A 20,412-nucleotide genomic window follows, 5' to 3' on the forward strand; every position below is an offset into this window, starting at 1 on the left:
GGTGCCAAATTTATTTTTGCATTTACCTTGATTTTCTTCCTGGGTGACAATAGAGGGATAATGCAGGGATACATAACATTAAAAATTTGACTTGGACCTAAACCTTTCCCACGTTATCCAAAAATACCTCAAAAATATACTTTATGCTCACTCATTTGGTATCACATCCCTCCGGCATTAGCCAAAGTCACCGGCATGCCTTGTCATCTGTGATCTTTAGTGTGCTGGCATCTGGTAATTTCCCTGAGGGATTTGAACCAAACCTTGTTCTCTCCTAGCTTGCAGGAGGAATGGTTGTTCACAATTTTCTGCTTTTAAATGATTCTCAGAACAATCCAAGGTTTTTCTTTTTCTTGCTAGCGTAATTTCTCCTATTAATTAGCGTACAGAGAGTGCTTGTAGCCCTGCTGAACAGATTCTCTGCTCCTTCACAGGTAATTGAGCTTCCGTTGCAAGGGTCCTCACTGACTATCCACCGGGATGAGTACTGCTGTGTCGTGACCCCAGGGGCCCTGGTGAGTAATGCTGATTCCTAGCCAAGCTTAATTAAACAAACCTGCTTGAAAAGAAACGTAGAGAAGCTGGAGTGGGGAGAAGAAAGAGCAGAGAGCGGAAGTGTTTACCAGTATGGAGATGTATAATTCACCGAGCCACCAGTCTAAACCTTTTACTCCCTCAGGCTTCAGATCTAGAGAGAATGAGAGAGAAAGTATAATTGTTCAGAATCAGAACTGGTAAATCGTAGTGCAAATAATTACTAGGTAGAGTATATTTACATACGATCGGTGTTATTGCCAAGTAGCTCTCCTAGGGCATATCCAAGAGGTGCTGATTTTATGTGAAACAAACTGTTGGTCTTTTGTTAGACTTTTTGATGGCGTGGCTTAAAAATGTGGGTGATAACAGAAAAAAAGTGCTTTAAAAGGCACAATTTTTTTTTTACCTTCCTTGTAAATTGTAATCCTCTCTACCGATTTGGCTGGCTATATACTCTCTGTGCTGGCCCATGTACTTTGCTCCTCCCCTTTGACCCCCTGTGCTGGCCCAGGTACTTTGCCCCTCCCGTTTGACTTCTTACATAACCTTTTATGTAGCTGCTGGTGGAGGCGCAAAGGGCGGTACTATAACAGACGTAGCACCCAGCAGCTGTCAAGACAAGTAGATATCATGCAAAAAAGGCACCTAGAATCTTGGTAAAATAAATGGTGTCCGGGTCTCTTTCTAGGCATATAGGATACACAAATGAATGCAGCTTTGGAACACATATTTACACATAGGTTTGCATTTTTTTTTTTAAATACAATTTTTTTTAAATACTTGGCGTCAGTATCTTGCAATTCCTGTACAGCGGAGCTCAAGCTGGCAGGAGAGGGCTCAGGTGTGCCCATCAGCCTCCTGCAGTTTGATGGGATAACACACTTTGTCAGATGCCCAATGGACCCTATCATGGCTTGCATGGCTTTAACCTCCCTAGCGGTCTAATTCCATCCCAATTTTAATGCACAAAGCAGTACAATTTTTTTGCATGGAAATTTATTTTTCATTGTAGGCTGTAATTCTTAGGCATAACTTACTGATATTTAATACATTTAACAAATTTATTAATAAACTTTAAAAAACAAAACACAAAAATCTTTTAAAATAAAAAAAAATTTAAACATGTAATAACTCATCAGTAACAACCCAGAAACAGCCAGGGGGTTACTGAAAAGTAAAAAGGTATAACAATTATTTCTGTTTGATTTGAGATCTTCTTAAGGTAGAACCAAACCCGACTACTAAAATCTCCTGTTAAGTAATTTTAATACTTAAAAAATGTATACCTTTCCTGGAGATACTTGGTCGTCCTGCCTGTCATGAAGGTCCAGCCATCTTTGTTTATAGGGTAGGGACAGTTTCTAACCTCCTAATCATTTAAAGAGGGAATTCTTCTGCAACTTATCTACTCCATAAGGATTAGACCTACCTTTCCTTTAGTTGTACATTGTGTCCAGGGAGGAAGAAGTGTGGTGGCTGTGCTCAGCGGGTTTTATACTTGGAGAATATACGGAGGTTTCTCGGGTTGTTTCAATATTGTCATCCAACTCAGAAACTCGCTTCCCTTCCATAAACAGAATCAAGCAGAATTGTGAAAGCATACTAAGTACTTTATGCTTTTGTAATATTGTAATAACATTTTGCATTTAATTAAAATGGTTTTGGTTTACTGCATATTCCAGGTTTCTCTAGTGGGCAGGGAATCCATACACATCAGGAAGCTTTGTGTTCATTTGCTTGACTCACAGTGGCACATAATTACTCCTTTACTCGGTTACAGATTAACTTAGACTTTCAGGACTACCGGACGTGTGACATTGGATAAGGTGTATATTAAACACACAGGAGTCAATAACCCTGTTTACCATAACAGTTGTTTAAGCCAATACATAGCGACCTGGTTAACTGGTGCCATGAAATAAGGGTCCTATTCTCCTCTCTGTTATACTTTTTTTTGTAGTTTCAGCACCCACAACATTAAAGTACAAATGCACCTTTGTCTATTGTCCACCCACATTCCTTTCTGTTTGAGGACACAGGCCTCTGATCGGCCGGTTCCCAAGTTTTGCCGATGCACTTATTCTTTGGGAAAATTTTTAAGCATTTTTTTTTTTTTTTTTTTTTTTTCTTGTTCTAATCCAACATACAAATTGATTATACAATCACAACACCAATGTGATGGTTTGCCAAAAACCACAGAATAATTTCCTGCTTATCTCATCCAGATTTCATGCAATGTATTCAGTTTTTATTGGATTAGATATTGTGACACACAGACATACAAACACCCATTGTGAAATTTACCTGTGCAATCTGATTGACATACGTGATGGTTTATATATCAGTCTTGTATAACGGTTAGGGGTTTTGTCTGTGTTAATAAATGTATGATGATGTATACACTGAACCTACTTGGGCACAGAGAGTCTTTAGATATGAGACAGCAGCATAATATGTCTGAGTAATACTGATTGCGTTGTTTATCTTATAATTGTACCCTCTGCACGTTACAAATCTGTGTAAGTATAAACTATATTTTCTCTTTTTCTAAATTCTAAGTGTGCCCTGGCGATGCACAGCGTTCCCTCTACAGCGAGTGCCACATGTCCGAAGAATGCTGGAACTGCAGGAGGGGAGAGCCCACTTCAACAAGAGAGAGAGAAACAAAAAGGAGAAGGACGAGCAAAAGGACAACACTGACAAAAGCACTTCACAGAAAAATATACGGAGCCATCTGAAAACCCCCAGCCCTCCTAAGAACCTGGCAAGCCCCACCGCTTCTGTGACTGTGAGCTCGGGATCTCTGTCAATGCATTCCAGTAACCCCAAAGTGCGAAACTCTCCATCAGGAAACACACAGAGGTAAGCGGGTTCTTCTGCGGGATGCTTTCTCCCAGACTTTCTTAGAAACCTGGGGGATGTGATCGTTTCTAGGAGAAATATGTGGATGTGTTCTGAATATCTGCAAAGCAAATCTGTGCCAGAAAGTGTCTGTTTACCTGTTGCCCAGCAAAGCTTTATCACTTTTTGCTAGCATAAAAGGCCCCAAATTTGGGCTTTCAGATTACCTTGGTAGACATAAAGATACTCCATTAGGCAGAGGTATAGCAAATAAGTAGATCTTGGAAGATAACTTACACTTTCATGGTAAAGTACGGAAATACTTTGTCCCCTTTCCTGTACTTAGAAAATGGCCCTACTTCTCTGGGATTGTTCATTAGGTATAATTACTGGGACCCCCGCTGTCTCCTATTTTCATATTTAAACACTTGAGAGGTGTTGTACTACACATTAGCTGGCTCAAAAGTTGGTCTGGTTCCTGTGTAACCTGGGTCTACTTTTTTGCTGGTACGCAGAAAAAATTGCCTCTCTTGCATGTTTAACCTCCGTGGCAGTATGATTAATTTGGTATTTTTAAATGTCAAATCAGTACATTTGATACTTAAGAATACTTCTAATTTTAAATCTTCCCCCCCCCCCCAGTGTCTGCACACATGCCACAAGCCATATAGCACCAACATATTATGCAGCGCTGTGCATTAAATAGGGGTTGCAAACGATACTCTTCATGAGTTTCTAACAATAAGAAAATAACTTTTTTTTTAAATTGTTAAATTCTTCTGTTAGATTATCTTGAAAAACATTTCAAAATATATGAATCTGTGCACCTGCAGACCAGGAAATTTGGCATTCTTTTAGAACTAATCATCACCTCTTTTCCTGTTTGCAGATCACATAGGTATGTGGTGTAGGTGTACACACAGGTAGAGGAGTAGCATTGCTCAGATACTAGTGACACCAGTGCTTGAAATGACCTGAAAAATTCTATTGTCAGAACTACGGGCAGATCTGGGGAACATTACATTACATAAGTAAATACTAGTATGTGTTAATGGTAAATGCTGAGCTCTAGTCATTTAATAAATAACACTGTCTAAGGCATATGTGTTGGCATATGTACCCAAATCTGTCTTTGTATCTGTCCCCCTCTCACTTCCTACACATCAGCACTGAGAGAAGCAATGGTATTTCTAGGAACCTGTCAGGGTTTGCTGCATGCACTTGTGCTGAAATATTTTAGTGGAATTGATGACTTCCAAGTATGCGGCTGATCCTTCACTGTTCAAGCAGCAAAGCCTGCATCCCCAATAGTGAACTCTTTGTATTTCCCTTCTGATTTGTTATCTTATGCTGTCTTATCCGACCCACACAAGTTTTCTTAGTGCACCACATAACACCTCCCTTTTGTTACAAAGATGATGAGAGGGCGGTTAATCTGCAGTCCTTATATCTTCACCCTTGCACAGGAAGAGTGGTATTTGCAGGATGGAAAAAAAGAGAAACCGTTGAATAAACTAAACTAATGCAACCACCACATCTTAGTATTTGGTAGGTTGTCTCTGAACACTGTGGACAGGCTTAAAGCAGTAACCTTGCTGCAAAATAAAGGTATACATGTTGAGAACTGAGTGAGTGGCAAATGAAGTTCTGTAGATTTGTCCCTGAACCACTTGGCCAGTGAAGCTTTTGGGCAGCCCCTCTTGCTCAGCATTGACATAAGAAAAACTTGAGAATGGTTGCCGATACATGGTCTAGTAAAGCAAAGAACATTGTGCAATCTACAGCAACCTAAAGCACCAAAAGTGAATTTGGCCACAATGCACCTTTTTTAAACATTATGCACAATCCCTGTAGAGTGAGAATGTTATTTACTTTGCAGTGGAATACTAGCAGGGTTCTCCCCAGGCCCTTTTAACTGGGTGCACCACCCGGCACTGTTCAGCACCCACCCAGCTGTTTTTGGTTGTTTACTAAAGAGTTTGCCCACAATACAGGGGCTGCCACCCACCTACAATTTCTTCCCACCTGGCTTAAAAAAATTTCTGGGTTGAGCACTGACTAGGAATGTGCACCTGTGCAGTTCTCAAACCTCCAAATTCATCAGAGTTGTGGTCAAAAGCTTCTGTGGCCACAGGTGATAAAAAAAGGTTAAACTAGTTTAAATGAAGCATTGTTATAAAGTGCAGTTCTACCCAGAATTTTTTTCATCTTATGATTAGTTAATGTCCTTCCTATTGCAAAGGTTAACTGGTCATGTTTTCCCCAGGGGATAATGAATAAGGTGATAACTTATCCCTTGGGTCCTGCAAACGACCCCCTCTTTATGAAAGTCCCCTATGCCTCCTCCACTTGCTTCCCTACCAATCTTGGCCCTCTGTAGTCATCTCCTACAGACTCTGAGGGCCCTCGGCTAGAGGTGAATCCTTGCAGTAGCGAGGAGAACCCACTGCATGGATACTTTTCACTGTCCTCCTGAATTCACTTTTATTACCCAAACATTGATAATTTTCCCTGACGGTGCATGGTTTCCCTAGGTCTACCTGGTTTTACACCTAGTCTAGGCACGGTACAGATGCTTTGGCGTCTGCGTCCCTCTTGTAGCCGAGCTTTGTGATATCACTGTTTACCCTGAGCAGAACACGCTGTTTTCTCTTCTTTGTGTACATAGAAACAGGCTTGTGTATTGACCCAACGGCTTCAGGGGATCTCACGTGACCGGGACCGGTGCTGTGCATTGGGTGTATGCCGGACATTCACTGTAACCGTTCTGCTTTAGAATAAGACTGTGCAAAGGGCAGTCCATGCTGAGCAACTACTTTTCACATTATATCATTCAATGGCACAGAATTCTGAAAGGATTTTTTTGAATTGTGTTCTTTATTTTTCACGTGGCTTTTTTTTAATCTTCCTCAATAAGTGTCCCAGGTTTTTGACCCAGGTATTTTCTACAAATGTAACTGTGCAAGAGGCGGCCCGCACTGTATTTTATTTCCACTGCAGCAAAATAGTGGACTGTTATAGTGTACAATGAGCTGTTTTAGGTATCCGTTTATAAAACATGGAGTCTGACCATTCCTGGTGGAGAGTCAATCACTGACATTGAAATACATGGACCTGGAATGTTTTGGGGAATGTAAGATTCACAGCAATATAAATAGACCCCTAGTGTATGTTAACTCTCTTAGCTTTAAACAGATGCTGGAACAGGCAGGGATGTAATATGTACCATTTTAAAAGCAAGGGAGATACAGATGTCTCATGAAAATTGATACATGTATACCAAAAATAAAAAGGACAAAAAACTTTTATAATGCCTTAAAAAAAGTCCCCCAATGTTTCAATTAGGTCCAGCAATCTGCACAACCAGTTCACCCAGTCCAACTGATTGCAAAAGTAAGTTTTGTATTTTTCAAATCGTGGCCCCAGTATCGATTACTAACAAGGTAACAAAGTCTTCCACCTTCACAGCCCTTTGGATTTAGATGTAGGACCTAGTTACCCCTTCCTTCGGTCTACACACCCCAAAAACCCTAAACATACACACTGTGCATACATGGCAGGGTTAGTAACTTGCTGAATTTCTCTGAGTCAGCAGCAATTTAATACTTTTTCAAAGGAATAAAATATGTGGACATGGATTGCAGAGATGTACTGATTTTTTTTAAGCTTTAATGCTCCGGGAATTTACAACGTTCACATTAAAAAAATTACTTTCCTTTACTTGTCTAATGGCCTCAATCCATCCACAAAATCGAACCTCACGCTGTCTTGGTTTTCTTTCCCTTCTTTCTGTTCAGCGCCTTCATCTTCGTTCTTCTGGGTTCTTCTTTACATCACCCGAAAATGCACTGAAAATTTACATTACTGGAAAGCCTACTAACGACACATGGCCGATCTTGGGCATGTGCAAAAGGAGCAGGCTATAAACTCTTGGGTCATGTGACCGAAATTTACCAGGAGACCGTGGGCCATGGCAGCAATAACAAAAGGGGAGGGGACCTCCCCAAAAAAGTAAAAACAAAAGTAATAAAATACCATTTTTGTTCTCCCCATTATATAAAAGGGATAAGCTACTCTTTTATATAACCTTAAAAATGTGATGATAGGTCCGCTTTAACGTGTCTGATTTGTATTCTTTTCATATTAATTGCTAATTTTTGTTATTTATCTGTAATGAAAGGCTTTTTATTTTCAAAGAGCTTTCTTGCTGAATGTAAACCTCCCTTTAAATCTTCACATTGACACTGACATGCCTCTGTTTGCAGCAAGTATCAAAGTGTACATCAGAGATTAGCTTTCTGTGTATTCATGGATTATGATTTACCAAAAAAAATGAAGCATTTATTTTTAATACAGAAACTCATTTGGTTGTTTAAAGTTGTGTATTTGACTCAGCAACTTGTAAAGTCCCTTTTTTTTGTTTTCTTTTGCAGCAGCCCAAAATCCAAGCCAGAGGTTATGGTCCACCCTCCTACCGTGATGTCTCCATCTGGCAACCCGCAGCTGGATGCAAAATTCTCCAGCCAGGGCAAACAGGCGAGCTCCACCAGCCAGTCGCAAGCATCTCCTTGTGACCCAAAGAGTGGCAACCATACCCCCAAACCGTTGCAAGGTCCTGGGGGAAGCATGGGACTTAAGAACGGGGCCGGCAATGGAGCCAAAGGGAAAGGCAAAAGGGAAAGAAGCATCTCTGCGGAATCATTTGACCAGAGAGACCCAGGAACTCCCACTACAGACTCCGAAATTAAAGGTAAGCCTTTGCTTTCCATGCCAAAAATATGTAAAAGGTAGGTGACGCAGAATCCACAAAATAAGATTTGGGCAGGCAGCTTCCTTCTAGAAAAGGTTCTGCAGGTGCTTCTTAGGTTCCAAAGATTGTTTATTTCAATAAAAAATATCTGAAAATATTTTTACACAGTATTTATATAGCGCCGGCATATTACGCAGCGCTGCAAGTCCATAGTCATGTCACTAGCTGTCCCTCAAAGGGGCTCACAATCTAAGGGACACCATAACAAATGTGTAAAAAAATTCATTTCAGCAGGGTCAAAGGTTGCGCTCCCTAGATTAGGGGCTGGTTAAGAGTGAATCTTGAAGTTGGGATGACACCAGTTGATGTATTTTTAACAAGCATGTTCCTCAGCAGCTGGTTGTTACAGCTCAGAAATTAAAGGGGCTGCAGGGATAAGGTATTTGAAACAACTGTGAATCCCATAGCTAGGGATAGGCATATAAGGACACCGAGAACCAGTTAGTCTAATCATTGGCCACCTTAAAAGTAAAAGTGTCTGCGTCTCCTAAAATCATTAGACATGGGTAAAAAATAAAAGGAGAGTTTGTCACCATTTGCAATAAGATAGATATCACAGCCAGAATGGATAAGGGCAGCCAGAATGGAGGTATCGCAGGCTGAATAACTGGAGATAAGCGGAAAGTTAGTGGAAGATAGCTCCCTGAAGCAACATGTCCACTCTTCATTGCTGTGAGCTGAAGCACTTGCACTTGGAAAGTACAATGGTGGCTGCAGAGAGTAGTTCCTCCGGTGTGGCATGCAACTCTGCCAGTTCCCTGCAAAGATGCACCTTAGGGTAAAGGTCTGCCATATTGTCTGTAGCTGCTGAGTTAGCACCAGATTAAAGCAGAACTAAACTCTTGTAACCCTGTGCAGTTGCCCTGCAGCAATGACAGGTCCTGTAATTGCTTTACGGCATGGAAGTTGCTATCTTTGCAGCCAGCTTTGGATGCGGCTATCCGCCTCACCCATTGGATGATATAACCCCTGCGCATGGGCAAGAGTTACATTATCTCCAGCAGCGATTTTCTTAACAACATGGCACATATGCAACAAAAAGCCACCAGGAGCCATGGAGTTATTTTTTTGTGTTGCATGTCTTCTGTCAAATAGCACTACCTCTTTTATTAGTTTAAGTCTAAAGTATATGGAAATGTGATCTCATTGCTGAAGTTTCCAGTAGATAAATGCAACCAACAAGGTCATACATTGGACCTTATTTATAGGTGCAGCAACACCTCAGAGTTCCTCCAGTACTGTTTTAACTTTTGTAGACTAAATTCCAAATGGTTGCAGTGGGTTAATGTGTGTAAACCTTGGCATTTGGAGATATAAAAAAAAATATTTGTGGAACAATGCCAACTGTGTTTTACTGAGGAGGAAAAAAAGTGGCTTGGTTAGAAAGAACAGGTGGAACTGTAGTGTAGATGTCTAACGTTTCCTGGGGAATTTGAGTGCATGGGAAATAGTTTATAGACACGCTTGTGGTAACAGTGGGTATGCTGGAACCATATGTTACGTATAGTCTCTTGTTTTTCATTTCAGTATCCTTTCTTTTTTTGCTCTTTTATGGACTATTTCGGTGTCACGCTGTTATCTTTACAAGTTTGTCCTTATGAAAATGACTTGCAAAGTGCATCAATTGCAGACTACTTAAAAGTGAAGTAATAGTCATTAAAGCTTAGCTCCAGGCAAGCGGTTAATTACACAGATGAAATGCATATATGTTAGCAGTCTTATTTATATTATTTGTATTTATATTATTTGTATTTATATTTGTATTTATTATATGTATGTAATTATTTATATTTGTCTATGCAGTTATTAATATTATTACACCAAATATAGCGCTGAAATAATACGAAGCCCTGTACAAAGTCCATAGTCATGTCATAGCTGTCCCTTAAAGGGGCTCACAATCTATTATTCCTTCTTCAGTCATATGTCTTTCATACAGTGTAAGGTCATATAACCTAACTGCATGTTTTTGGAATGTGGGAGGAAACCCACGCAGACACGAGGAGAACCAGCAAACTCCATGCAGATAGTGTTGTGACTAAGATTGAACCTAGGGCCCTAGGGCTGCAAAGGCCTGAGTGCTAACCATTGAGCCACTGTGCTGATATTTACAAATCCGTGCCTTAAAGCACAGCCCTGTCTGTCAGGGCAATGGACCTTCTGCTTATCCACTGCAATAGTCTTGTCCCTTCCCCATCTGGCAATTGTACAGTAAAAAGTGAAGCATCAGGCAGATGAGCTCATTCTTTTACTCTGCCGTACAACTGATTGGTCCTTTGAAGAAAAACAGCTAATGCAGAACTAAACCCAAACATTTGATCAACCAGGTCCTTTATTTAAGTGACAGACAATGTCCTTTCTGTAATAAAATAACCTTATCAGGTTTAAACTGCACCCACCTGTCTCCATGCGTCGTGGGCGCCACCATCTTTTTTTCTTCTCTTCCTGCTTTTGCTATTCAACCATCTTTATTGGTCAAGCATAAATGAACATAGCTACACGGCAGGTCATTCAGGCCTAGCAGCTACAGGGAAAGGAGGTAAATTCCAGGTATCCTGGCCTTCTATTATTATTAAACAGGATTTATATAGTGCCAACATATTTCGCAGTGCTGTACATTAAATAGGGGTTTTCAAATGACAGAGACAATGACACAGGAGAAGAGGACCCTGCCCTGAAGAACTTACAATCTATGCTCAGCTATGCATGTTCAGCTCAGCTTTTTTTTGGCAGTCAGGCAGGTAAGAATGCTTATTGCAGATATATATATATATATATATATATATATATATATAAGTTATGCTTTCCTTAAAACGGGATGCTCCCTGGCGGGGTTAATGTTTGTCTGCAGGGTATTCCTACAGTGAGATCATCATGAAACTCTCTAGAAAGGGCTGCACAGGAGACCTGGTTCAGATTTCACACACTCTGCACTGCTTCCTCTATGGAAATCCACTGCTTACACTCCTTGCAGCATCTAATTTCACATTGCTAACAAAGGGATTTTACCATAGACCTCTCTAGCTGCAGAAGGCTGAATGTCTTCAGTAGGAATGTCTGAAGCAATAAAGAAAATTTGGCCGACAATGTGTTTTTAAATTTTTAATTTAGATGCAGATATTGTATTTGATCATGCAAAGATTCCTGGTATGGCTGACTCTCAAGGCTCTTCCATGTCTTTACTATTCTTGCATCCCTTTCTTACCGTATCTTTTGCACATACTTATTAGCAAGGCAGGTTGCTTATAGCTAATAGACCCATATTGGCGACTTCATCAAGCCCCAGCGCTGGTAATTTTGGAGCTTTGCTTGGTCTGACGTTTCTCAATGACAGAAAGGTTCGGAGGCTGCTTCAGAGGTGCACGGGTACATCTAGGTGCTTTTACATATTGAAGAGGCAGTATTGGAAAGCCAAAGCTATGCCGCCTGAGAGGAATCCATGGAAGTAGATTACAGCAATGAATTTCCAACCAATAAGAATTCCATAAAAGCATAGGTTTCCTCCAGAAGTTGCCAGGAGTTCCTTGAATAGAAAGGTGCCTGTATAGTCTTACAACCAACACCACTTGGCAGAACCATCTGCATGCATCCAAGGAACTTGTCATTCTGACCACTGGCAAGCATGGGAGAAAAAAAAAGTTTCTCATTGGATATAGCTGGGATTCCTAATATCTGAAAACTATTTTAGGAGTTCCTCAGGGCTAAAAAGTTTGAGATAATCTGCTCTAGTCTGTAATGCCATTTTTATGTGACTAAGATTTTTTGTGTCTTTTGTTTTTTTAATATAAAGAATTTGTGCATTTATATTAACATCACTTTTTTCTATACAATCTACAGACTGCAACACTACAGATCCAGTAATGCCCGTGGAATCCCACCCTCCTCATAACATGACCCCTTCCAATACCTCCGTCCCCAGGTCTTCCACTCCTTCCCATGGGTCAACAATGCTGGACTCCGCACCTGGAAGGAAAACACCGTCAAAAGTGGTCTACGTATTTTCTACTGAAATGGCCAATAAGTAAGTGGTTCTGTTGATTGGGTAGGATGCGGATAAGTGAATGGTCGTGTGATGGATGGTACAGGGCCATTGCAGGTTTGCAAAGCCCTGTAGACTTAAATCTATGCCTGTGTCTTTCTGGGACAGTAAACATAATATGGTCAAATGGTTGGTGACCGCTTTCCATCACATCAATGTAAACATGTTGTGCATGGGCATTTAAAAGTTGTCCTCTTCTCTCTTCAGTCTTTTAGCAGTAACAGACTCCCTTGTGCTAGGAAGGGTTTCTGCATAATTTTTGAGGATGCATTTGTACCTAATCAGCAAAATAAGTGTCTGTGAATTCCGGTATTCGTGTTTTGCGAGATGACCTGGCTTGCAATTGTTAATTAAATTCATCCGGATGATGTTTACTATGGTTAAGGTTTGGTGTCTGTGAATGCCACCTAGGTTCTTTTCCTTATAATCAATCTACCATGTCTCTATGGACCTGGCTTTACACATAAGTGCGCAGTCATTCTGGAACAGAAACGCCTTCTCCAAGCTGTTCCCAGAAGATTGGAAACACTTCACCATTGTGTAAAATATTTTTCATGCTTTAGCATTCGGGCAGAATTAACGAGAGAGAAAAAAGTGGGAGCAGGCAGGTTCTTTATTGCAGCTAGACATGCAACAGGCCTCCTGCAGAAAATAACAGGGGCCAGGTAGAACGCATGCAAAGTTTGGCACTGGATGACTACTTAGATCAGAAAGATACACAAACTGCAAGATTACATTAAGAGTACACGCCTCTTGTATTTAGACAATATTTGCTTATCCCTGGGGTTCAGGTTTAAGCAGATGGTTGGGTCTAATCACACAGGTTGTACAGCTGTGTTGTAATGTATTGCAGATACTTAGCGTGTAAGTGCGGGTGTGTTTTTTTTACTTTTATTTTTTAAAAGTCTCATCCTGCATGCAGAGTAGCTGGACGATCTGTTATTGCATTTGGGAGTGGAAAGGATTGAATATTCGTTTATCATTTGTTGACACACAACATGGTTATTTAATAAGCTTTGAGCATAACCTGCTGGAAATAAGGCACCTTCCCTGTCATTATTAGTTCTAGCAGAATAGCCATGTAATAACGGCGAGCTGTGATTTGTGTAATAAAGTAAGTGATTATTTTCTAGAGGTTATTAGGGGTTTCTTGAGCAATGAGCATTTTGTTCCCCTTTGGTCAGTTTAAGTGACACCAATGATCTGTAATGTAACGGTGACATTCTTCCCAGTGTCCAGCAACGTAAGAAAAACTATTCCCACTGACCACCAAATTAATATACTGTGAGCTGTGGATAGAGTAATTCTAGAAAAAGGTTCCATGAAGACTTGAAAGTTATTTCAGGGGTTCCCTCATGTTCAAAGGTCCAGAAAGTCTGATTTAGTCTCCAGCATGGCTGTGCGAAACGAAAGCAATGAGACAGATTTCTTTAATAAAGATCAGATTTATTTTTACAATTCCTACCTTTGCTGCTTTAAAGCCATACTGCAACATATTAAAATCTGCTCATGACCACTTCTTTATTGTTCTCACGTCTTCTCCAATTTGTCTTGGTTAGCAGTCTAGGATTCCAGGTGCAAGAGTCGCAAATAGACATAAAAACTGATGCATATTTGCTTGATAAAGTCCACATATGTTTGTAATATCTGTGTCCTGTCTATAGCTTGGTCATATGACCATGTTAGAGTTTTTGGGTTGGTCTCTAAAAATGAGCACCGTTGTGGAGGAGATCATATAATGTCCCCCAATAACCCAGAAACACCGGGAAAGGACACAGAAGTAAAGTATGGGAATAGGGAGTAATCTGTCCATATGAAGTAGTTTCTATGAACCCCTGAAATGTTTGCTGAACTGATCTGTTAAGGTAGGTAAGCAAAATCATATCTATGCCATGATCAACAGATGATGAAATTGTTAAAGGGAAAATGTAGAAACAGGCTTCATATTAATGCTTCATGGTGTATAATTGATTTTGCTAAATCTGCTTTAAATATCTCATTCAGCCAGACTTACCCTACAGTAATTTTTTTTTTTTTTAATAAGACGTTATGCTATGTTCTTTAACAGGTTGTAGTTATTCTTCATATCTTGCAGCCACTGTTATACTTCATAACCTTTCCCAGAGTTGCAGTAATGGTAGTAAATTCCAGAAACTATATATACAATCTCCCATAACACTAATGATTTACTAGCTTGACATGTAAAATGTCTCTATAGAGGCTGCTGCAGGAAATTTGAGCTGTTTGGTAAAACACACCTGTGTCTGGTTAGAAATGAATGTTATTACTTATTGTAGTGTTTGGGTTACCGTTATTAAAAGGGAACATGGTTTTTGTGGTAGAGGGGCTCCAAGATGAAGCAATCATAGCTAGTATGCCAGTAGTATGCCATTCTCCCATTCTCATAGATATAAAAGACCCGGAATTGGGTGTAATGTACTGTGCTTCTGAACTGGGCTGGTATGGGGACATATGAACAACATTTAGTTATCAAGCACTTTAACCCTTTGCATATTGCTGGGGGTGACTTGCTTTTTATTTCCCTGGCTTATGGGACATGTCCTTTGCTGTTTGAGACTGAACTCAAGCCTTACTGTTAATCTTGCATGGGTGTAAATCATCATTTTTTGTACAGTCTTTACCTATGATAATTGCTCCATCAAAACTTACTGATTATATTATTCCTCCGCAGAGCTGCAGAAGCGGTCATGAAGGGACAGGCTGAATCAATTGTCCTCTTCCACATACAGAGCACCTCAAACAGCAAAGCTGAGCGCACTTCAACTCCTACGGTGGGCTTATTTTACATATCACTGTAAACGTTTCTCATGATTTTGTGACAATGGTAATGGCACATATAGGGGATATCTCTCCAACAGGGCCCTGTGGGCTCCTAATTACCTGTATTGAGCCTTTACTGCGCTGATAATCTGAACATTGTTGCCACCCTGTCCGATTCCTCCCTTGCTGCATGATCTCAGCACATCCCCTTCTTGCTCCTTTCTCATTTCTGGCTCCCCTCCCGTACCAGCTGTCTGCTATTTCTACCACTCGATTTCAGCGCAGAAGAGGCACTGGATTGTCTATCACAACAGGAAATCACAAGAGAAAATGCAAACTGCATGGTTTGCAGTATTACCTGGCATTTTTATGTGATTGTAGTGTTTTTAAAGAGACCGATCACAGTAAATGGTGTATGCGCTGTGATGACATAAAAGCCCCATTTCAGTCACAATGAATGTACCATATATAACCTGTTAAATATTTCTTTTTCTTAAAAAGCAACCCCTGTCACTCAGGATGTATCCTCCAGCAGGCATATCTGCATCTTTACACGCTGTAATGAGTATAGTTCTCTCTGTGCTTCCTGTCCCCTAAGGTGTAAGTGCTGCAGATCTGATAGACCTCAGCGTTGGTGTTGTCTCCTCCTTCCTTTCCTCGTGACATTCACAAATCAAAGCCTTGGGGATGTGTGATTTCTGAATGGCCAGGAGGAGAGTGAAACAGGCTCAGCCACAGCATTGAGGTCTGTAAGACCTAAAGTGCCAGCATCTAAGTGGCCTGGAAGTATAAACTTTGTGTTTCTGAATTCTTGATCTTCCTTGGATTATTTGTAGTATGCTGCATTTTGCATAATATTAGTGCCTCTTTGCATAGTCTTCCCATTTTCCACAAATTATTCGGCCAGTAACATTCACCTTTATTCTGAAAGATTCACAGTTTAGAAATATCAAATGTTGGTAATCTTGTTGCAGTGGACAATGATATTCAAATGTTCAAATTGAGTTCATAGGCTTTTTGTTATACAATCACCTGTTTACAGCTTTTTTTTTTTTTTGCTTTTTTTTGTAGAATACTCCAATCTCTACCAATATTCGGAATGAACCTAAAGCAAATCCACGGGCACCTACACCCCAGGAGCAGAACCATTCACAGCCGGCCAAAGTGCAATCCAACCCACCCGGCCCAGCACTGCCTTCCAAGCCTGCAGCTCCTCACTGTTCTATCGGACAAGAAGGAGGAGTTGTGGAGAGCAAAATTGCAGCCAGCAGCCCTGCCAACTCTAATGTATTACAGACTGAAGGATGTGGGCAAAGCTCAACCCCCAACAACCAAGCTGCCAGCCCAGTGTCTCAAGGGAATGTTGCTCCTCCAGTAGAGACTAAAACAGAGACAAAAAGTTCCTCGCAGCAGGTTCCTACTGGGGAACAACCACCTTTAGGTGACAATCCCGACGGACTTTCCCAAGAACAGTTGGAGCATCGAGAGAGGTCTTTACAAACCCTTAGAGACATCCAAAGGATGCTTTTTCCTGATGAGAAAGAGTTTGCCATAAAAGACCTTACAGGCCAAGCTGGTGGGCCTCAACAAAACTCTGGAATGCTGGACAATCCTCAGAAAAAACTTGAAGGGCCAATACAGGCAATGATGGCTCAATCACAAAATTTAGGCAAAGGCCCAGGGCCTCATCCTGATGGAGGAATGCCATTTGGCCCCCAAGGACATAGGGACATGCCTTTTTCACCAGAGGATATGGTACCTCCGCCGATGAATCCTCAGCCTGGTCAAGATCATCTTGATCACATGACCCCTGAGCAGGTGGCTTGGTTAAAACTGCAGCAGGAGTTCTATGAGGAAAAGCGGCGTAAACAGGAGCAGGCAGTGGTGCAACAGAGGTCTTTGCAGGACATGATGGTACACCAGCATGGACCCAGAGGAATGGTCAGGGGTCCTCCACCTCCTTACCAGATGAACCCTGGGGAAGGCTGGGGCCCTGGCGGTCCAGATCCTTATCCAGATGGGATGGGCATGCCGCATCCAATGCCCCCGAAAGGCATGCCTCCTCATCCAAATGTGCCTGGAAGCCAAATGCAGCGGTTACCTGGTTTTGTTGGAATGATGAACCCTGATATGGAAGGACCTAATGTTCCCAATCCTGGATCCAGACCCGGGCTTCCTGGTGTTAATTGGCCAGACGAGGTGCCAAAAATTCCTGACGGACGTAGCTTTCCCCCTGGACAGAGCATATTTAGTGGCCCAGGGCGAGGGGAACGCTTCCCCAACCCACAGGGTTTTCAAGATGAGATTTTTCATCAGCATGTTGCGGAAAAGCAGCTTGGCATGCCCCCTGGCATTGGTATGGAGGGCATCAGACCTGTAATGGAAATGAATAGAGGTATTCCACCTCAAAGGAGTATGGAGCCTGGAAGTGGTCTGTTTCCTCGTATGCCTGGAGATGCAGCACTGAGCCCATCAAGGATGGAATTCCATAAAGGGATGCCTCCTAACATGGGTCCAAACCGAGAGGTAGAGTTTGGCATGGGTCCGGGCAATATGAACATGAAGGTTGACATGAACCTTAATGTCAACATGAACTCTAACCAGCAGTTAATGCCTCAAAAGATGAAAGATGTGATGGGCCCTGATGAATTAATTAAGATGAGGCCTGGGAGCAACGAGATGCTTCCTAACCAGCAAAAAATGCATTCTGCACCCTTTGAACACTCCCAACAGGAGTATGGTATGGGCTCCAGGCCTTATCTCAATATGTCCCAGGCCCCCGGAGGAGTACTGAGGAACCCCAGAGAACAGATGGGGCCTGATCAAAGGACTAACAGCCGACTTAGCCACATGCCACCTCTACCTCTCAATCCAAACAATAACCCGGGCAACCTCAACGTTGCGCCGCCCGGTCAACGCAGCCTGGGCCGTAAGCCTTTGGATAATGTTTCAGTTTCTGGCAGTCAAGTGAACTCTCCTGGTGTGAATCCTTTAAAATCCCCAACTATGCGCCAGGTCCAATCTCCGATGCTAGGCTCCCCTTCTGGTAACCTTAAATCCCCCCAAACACCTTCTCAGTTAGCCGGGATGTTGACAGGACCAACGGCAGCAGCTGCTGCTTCCATTAAGTCCCCGCCTGTCATGGGGTCTGCTGCTGCTTCCCCTGTCCACCTGAAGTCTCCGTCCCTACCTGTACCTTCCCCAGGTTGGACGTCTTCTCCTAAGCCTCCAATGCAAAGTCCAGGAATACCCCCAAACCAGCACAAACCGCCGCTTGGCATTACATCACCAGCCATGATGGGGAATATGGAATCTGGTAAGTTCTTCTATCTGTATTTTTCTTTGTTCCAACAAAATTTTTATGTACATTTTCAGCAATATTGGCATTTTCCTTTATAGGGAATCTAACAGATTTTTGATGTGACTGTGATGATCTACATGGGTGCTGTGGTTGTATTTTGATGGTCATGTTTCATGCTGTTATGTATGGGTCCTCCCATCAGAAGCCTTTTATTTTTTTCATTATGGATTTACTATCCTTCCCTGCGACTTCTAGTTTTGCTTCAGTTGTGCTTCTCTCCCCCATATATTTAAATGGAAATACTATAAGATACATTGTTGCACCCGAGGGTCAGGAAGAGGTCGGCTTCATGTCAGATACACCTTTTAAATCACTCCGAATGATCTTAGTGACCTGGAATAAAACACGCTAAAATTCTGACACAATCCACAATACTGCAGAATACATTTGTTGTTTTGGAGATTCTATTGGTTGTTGTGGGTCAGAATAGATCTAAGCGAACCCACACACACACAGGAAAGAAACTGGCAATTTTTATCCTTGAATAGTATATTAAGGTTATTTTTACTAGATGTCAGAAAATCAACCCGTGGTGCCTATGCGGTCATGTTTTCCTCGGATGAATGATCTGCATATGCCTTGTCCTTCATGTTCACACCTAGACATCTGCAATATGTGGAATAATGTTCTCCGCCTTGATTCCCTGTGGGGAGAGAATGTTCTATGTTTGCTGCGTGTGCTCATAGTTCAGAGACCGTGCTGTGACCGACAACCGGTAGTCTACTCCATAGCTGGAAACTATTCAACATGATTCCAAGCCGTATGATCACTATGACCCCGAATGGCGGTAATCATGGGGATTGTTTACAAACAAAGAGACATGAAAAGTTCTTGGGGAATGTGAATTTGTTTTTATTATCATTTCAAAAGAATGTTAGGGAATAATAAAATATGTTGCATTGTTTTGCTATCACGTGGAGACATTTCGTAGGTATTTTACTGTAGTAGAATTTTTTTCTTCAATGCTGCTTGAAATGACGGTTTATGAAATGTCTCGACTTTGTGCGATGAGCAGTAAATGGCAGTCGTCATGCTGTGTTTCTAAGCATGCAAGCCTTAGGTTTATATTGCAAAATTTTCATAAATATTGTAGCATTATATCTATAGGTCCAGTGTTCTCCGCAGAAGATTCCTAAGCTGGGTTAGAAGAAGTTGTAGACAGGTGGTGGCCCCTGTATTGTCACTCAACTTTTCGGTAACCAACCAGCTGGTTATTGAAAGGTGCTGGGTCGTTGGTATACACAATATATATGCACATGCAACATTGCAGGAAGCAAGCAGATTGTTAATGCTTTTTGGTAGCCCTAGTGGGTTATATATAGGGTCACATGAGCAAAGTATTGGATGTTGTAAAGGTTGTTGGTTAACCACAACCAATATGCTAAAAGCCTTTTAGAAAACTGTAACGTGCACTGCCTATTATACAAAATCACTTTTATGTATGAATGTGGTGGTTTCTAACCAGATAAAGGCATCCTTTAGCTTGTGAAAAAAATAAAATAAAGCCACCAGATGCCTGTCTGTCTTAATAGAGCCTCAGAGTTTTTAAGATAAACAATGCTTTAATCACAGATTGTGTCAAGTGGGCACAAGTCTTCCAGTCTTAAAGGTGTTAAGCTACGTACACACGGCAGATTTTTATCGCCCGATAATCGGCATGGGCCAATTATCGGGCGAAAATCTTCCGTGTGTACAGTCGGTGTCGTCCATCGTCCGGACGACCGACCTGCCGGATCCACGGACGATGGACGACAGCCGATCGTAATGAAAGGGAAGGGGGAGAGCGTACAGCAGGGTGCGGCTCCGTCGCTCTCCCCCCTCCCCTCTCCATAGAGCATGAACGGTGCTGTATGTACAGCATCGTTCATGCATCTTGCAGCCCCTTGTCGTTGGAAAGGATCGTGAAAGATCCTTTCCAACGACAAAAATTGCAAGTGTGTACGCAGCTTTAGATATGTGGGGTTGCCATTTTGGCCCTTTAAAGAGTAGCTAAACTCAGAATTTCATGCGTAGTGAGATTGGCAATTTTTTTTCTTCATCCTA

General features: G+C 41.6%; 1 protein-coding gene across 6 annotated transcripts in view; it reads left to right on the plus strand.

The window, feature by feature from the left end:
* The window catches only part of BCL9 (BCL9 transcription coactivator), a 143,486-nt gene that overhangs the window by 111,314 nt on the left and 11,760 nt on the right, over positions 1-20,412 (plus strand). For 4 of the 6 annotated variants that reach the window (XM_072398337.1, XM_072398332.1, XM_072398334.1 and 1 more), the window contains 6 exons: positions 435-515; positions 3,097-3,399; positions 7,812-8,128; positions 12,026-12,209; positions 14,920-15,019; positions 16,080-18,324. In XM_072398337.1, coding sequence (XP_072254438.1) covers positions 3,152-3,399; positions 7,812-8,128; positions 12,026-12,209; positions 14,920-15,019; positions 16,080-18,324 — 3,094 coding nt within the window. In that variant the 5' untranslated portion in view covers positions 435-515; positions 3,097-3,151. The remainder of the gene's footprint in view (positions 1-434; positions 516-3,096; positions 3,400-7,811; positions 8,129-12,025; positions 12,210-14,919; positions 15,020-16,079; positions 18,325-20,412) is intronic. The other 2 variants (XM_072398335.1, XM_072398336.1) reach the window with 1 other exon arrangement.

The sequence above is a fragment of the Pyxicephalus adspersus genome, chromosome 1 (genome assembly GCF_032062135.1).
Source record: "Pyxicephalus adspersus chromosome 1, UCB_Pads_2.0, whole genome shotgun sequence".
In the NCBI taxonomy this organism is placed as follows: Eukaryota; Metazoa; Chordata; class Amphibia; order Anura; family Pyxicephalidae; genus Pyxicephalus; species Pyxicephalus adspersus.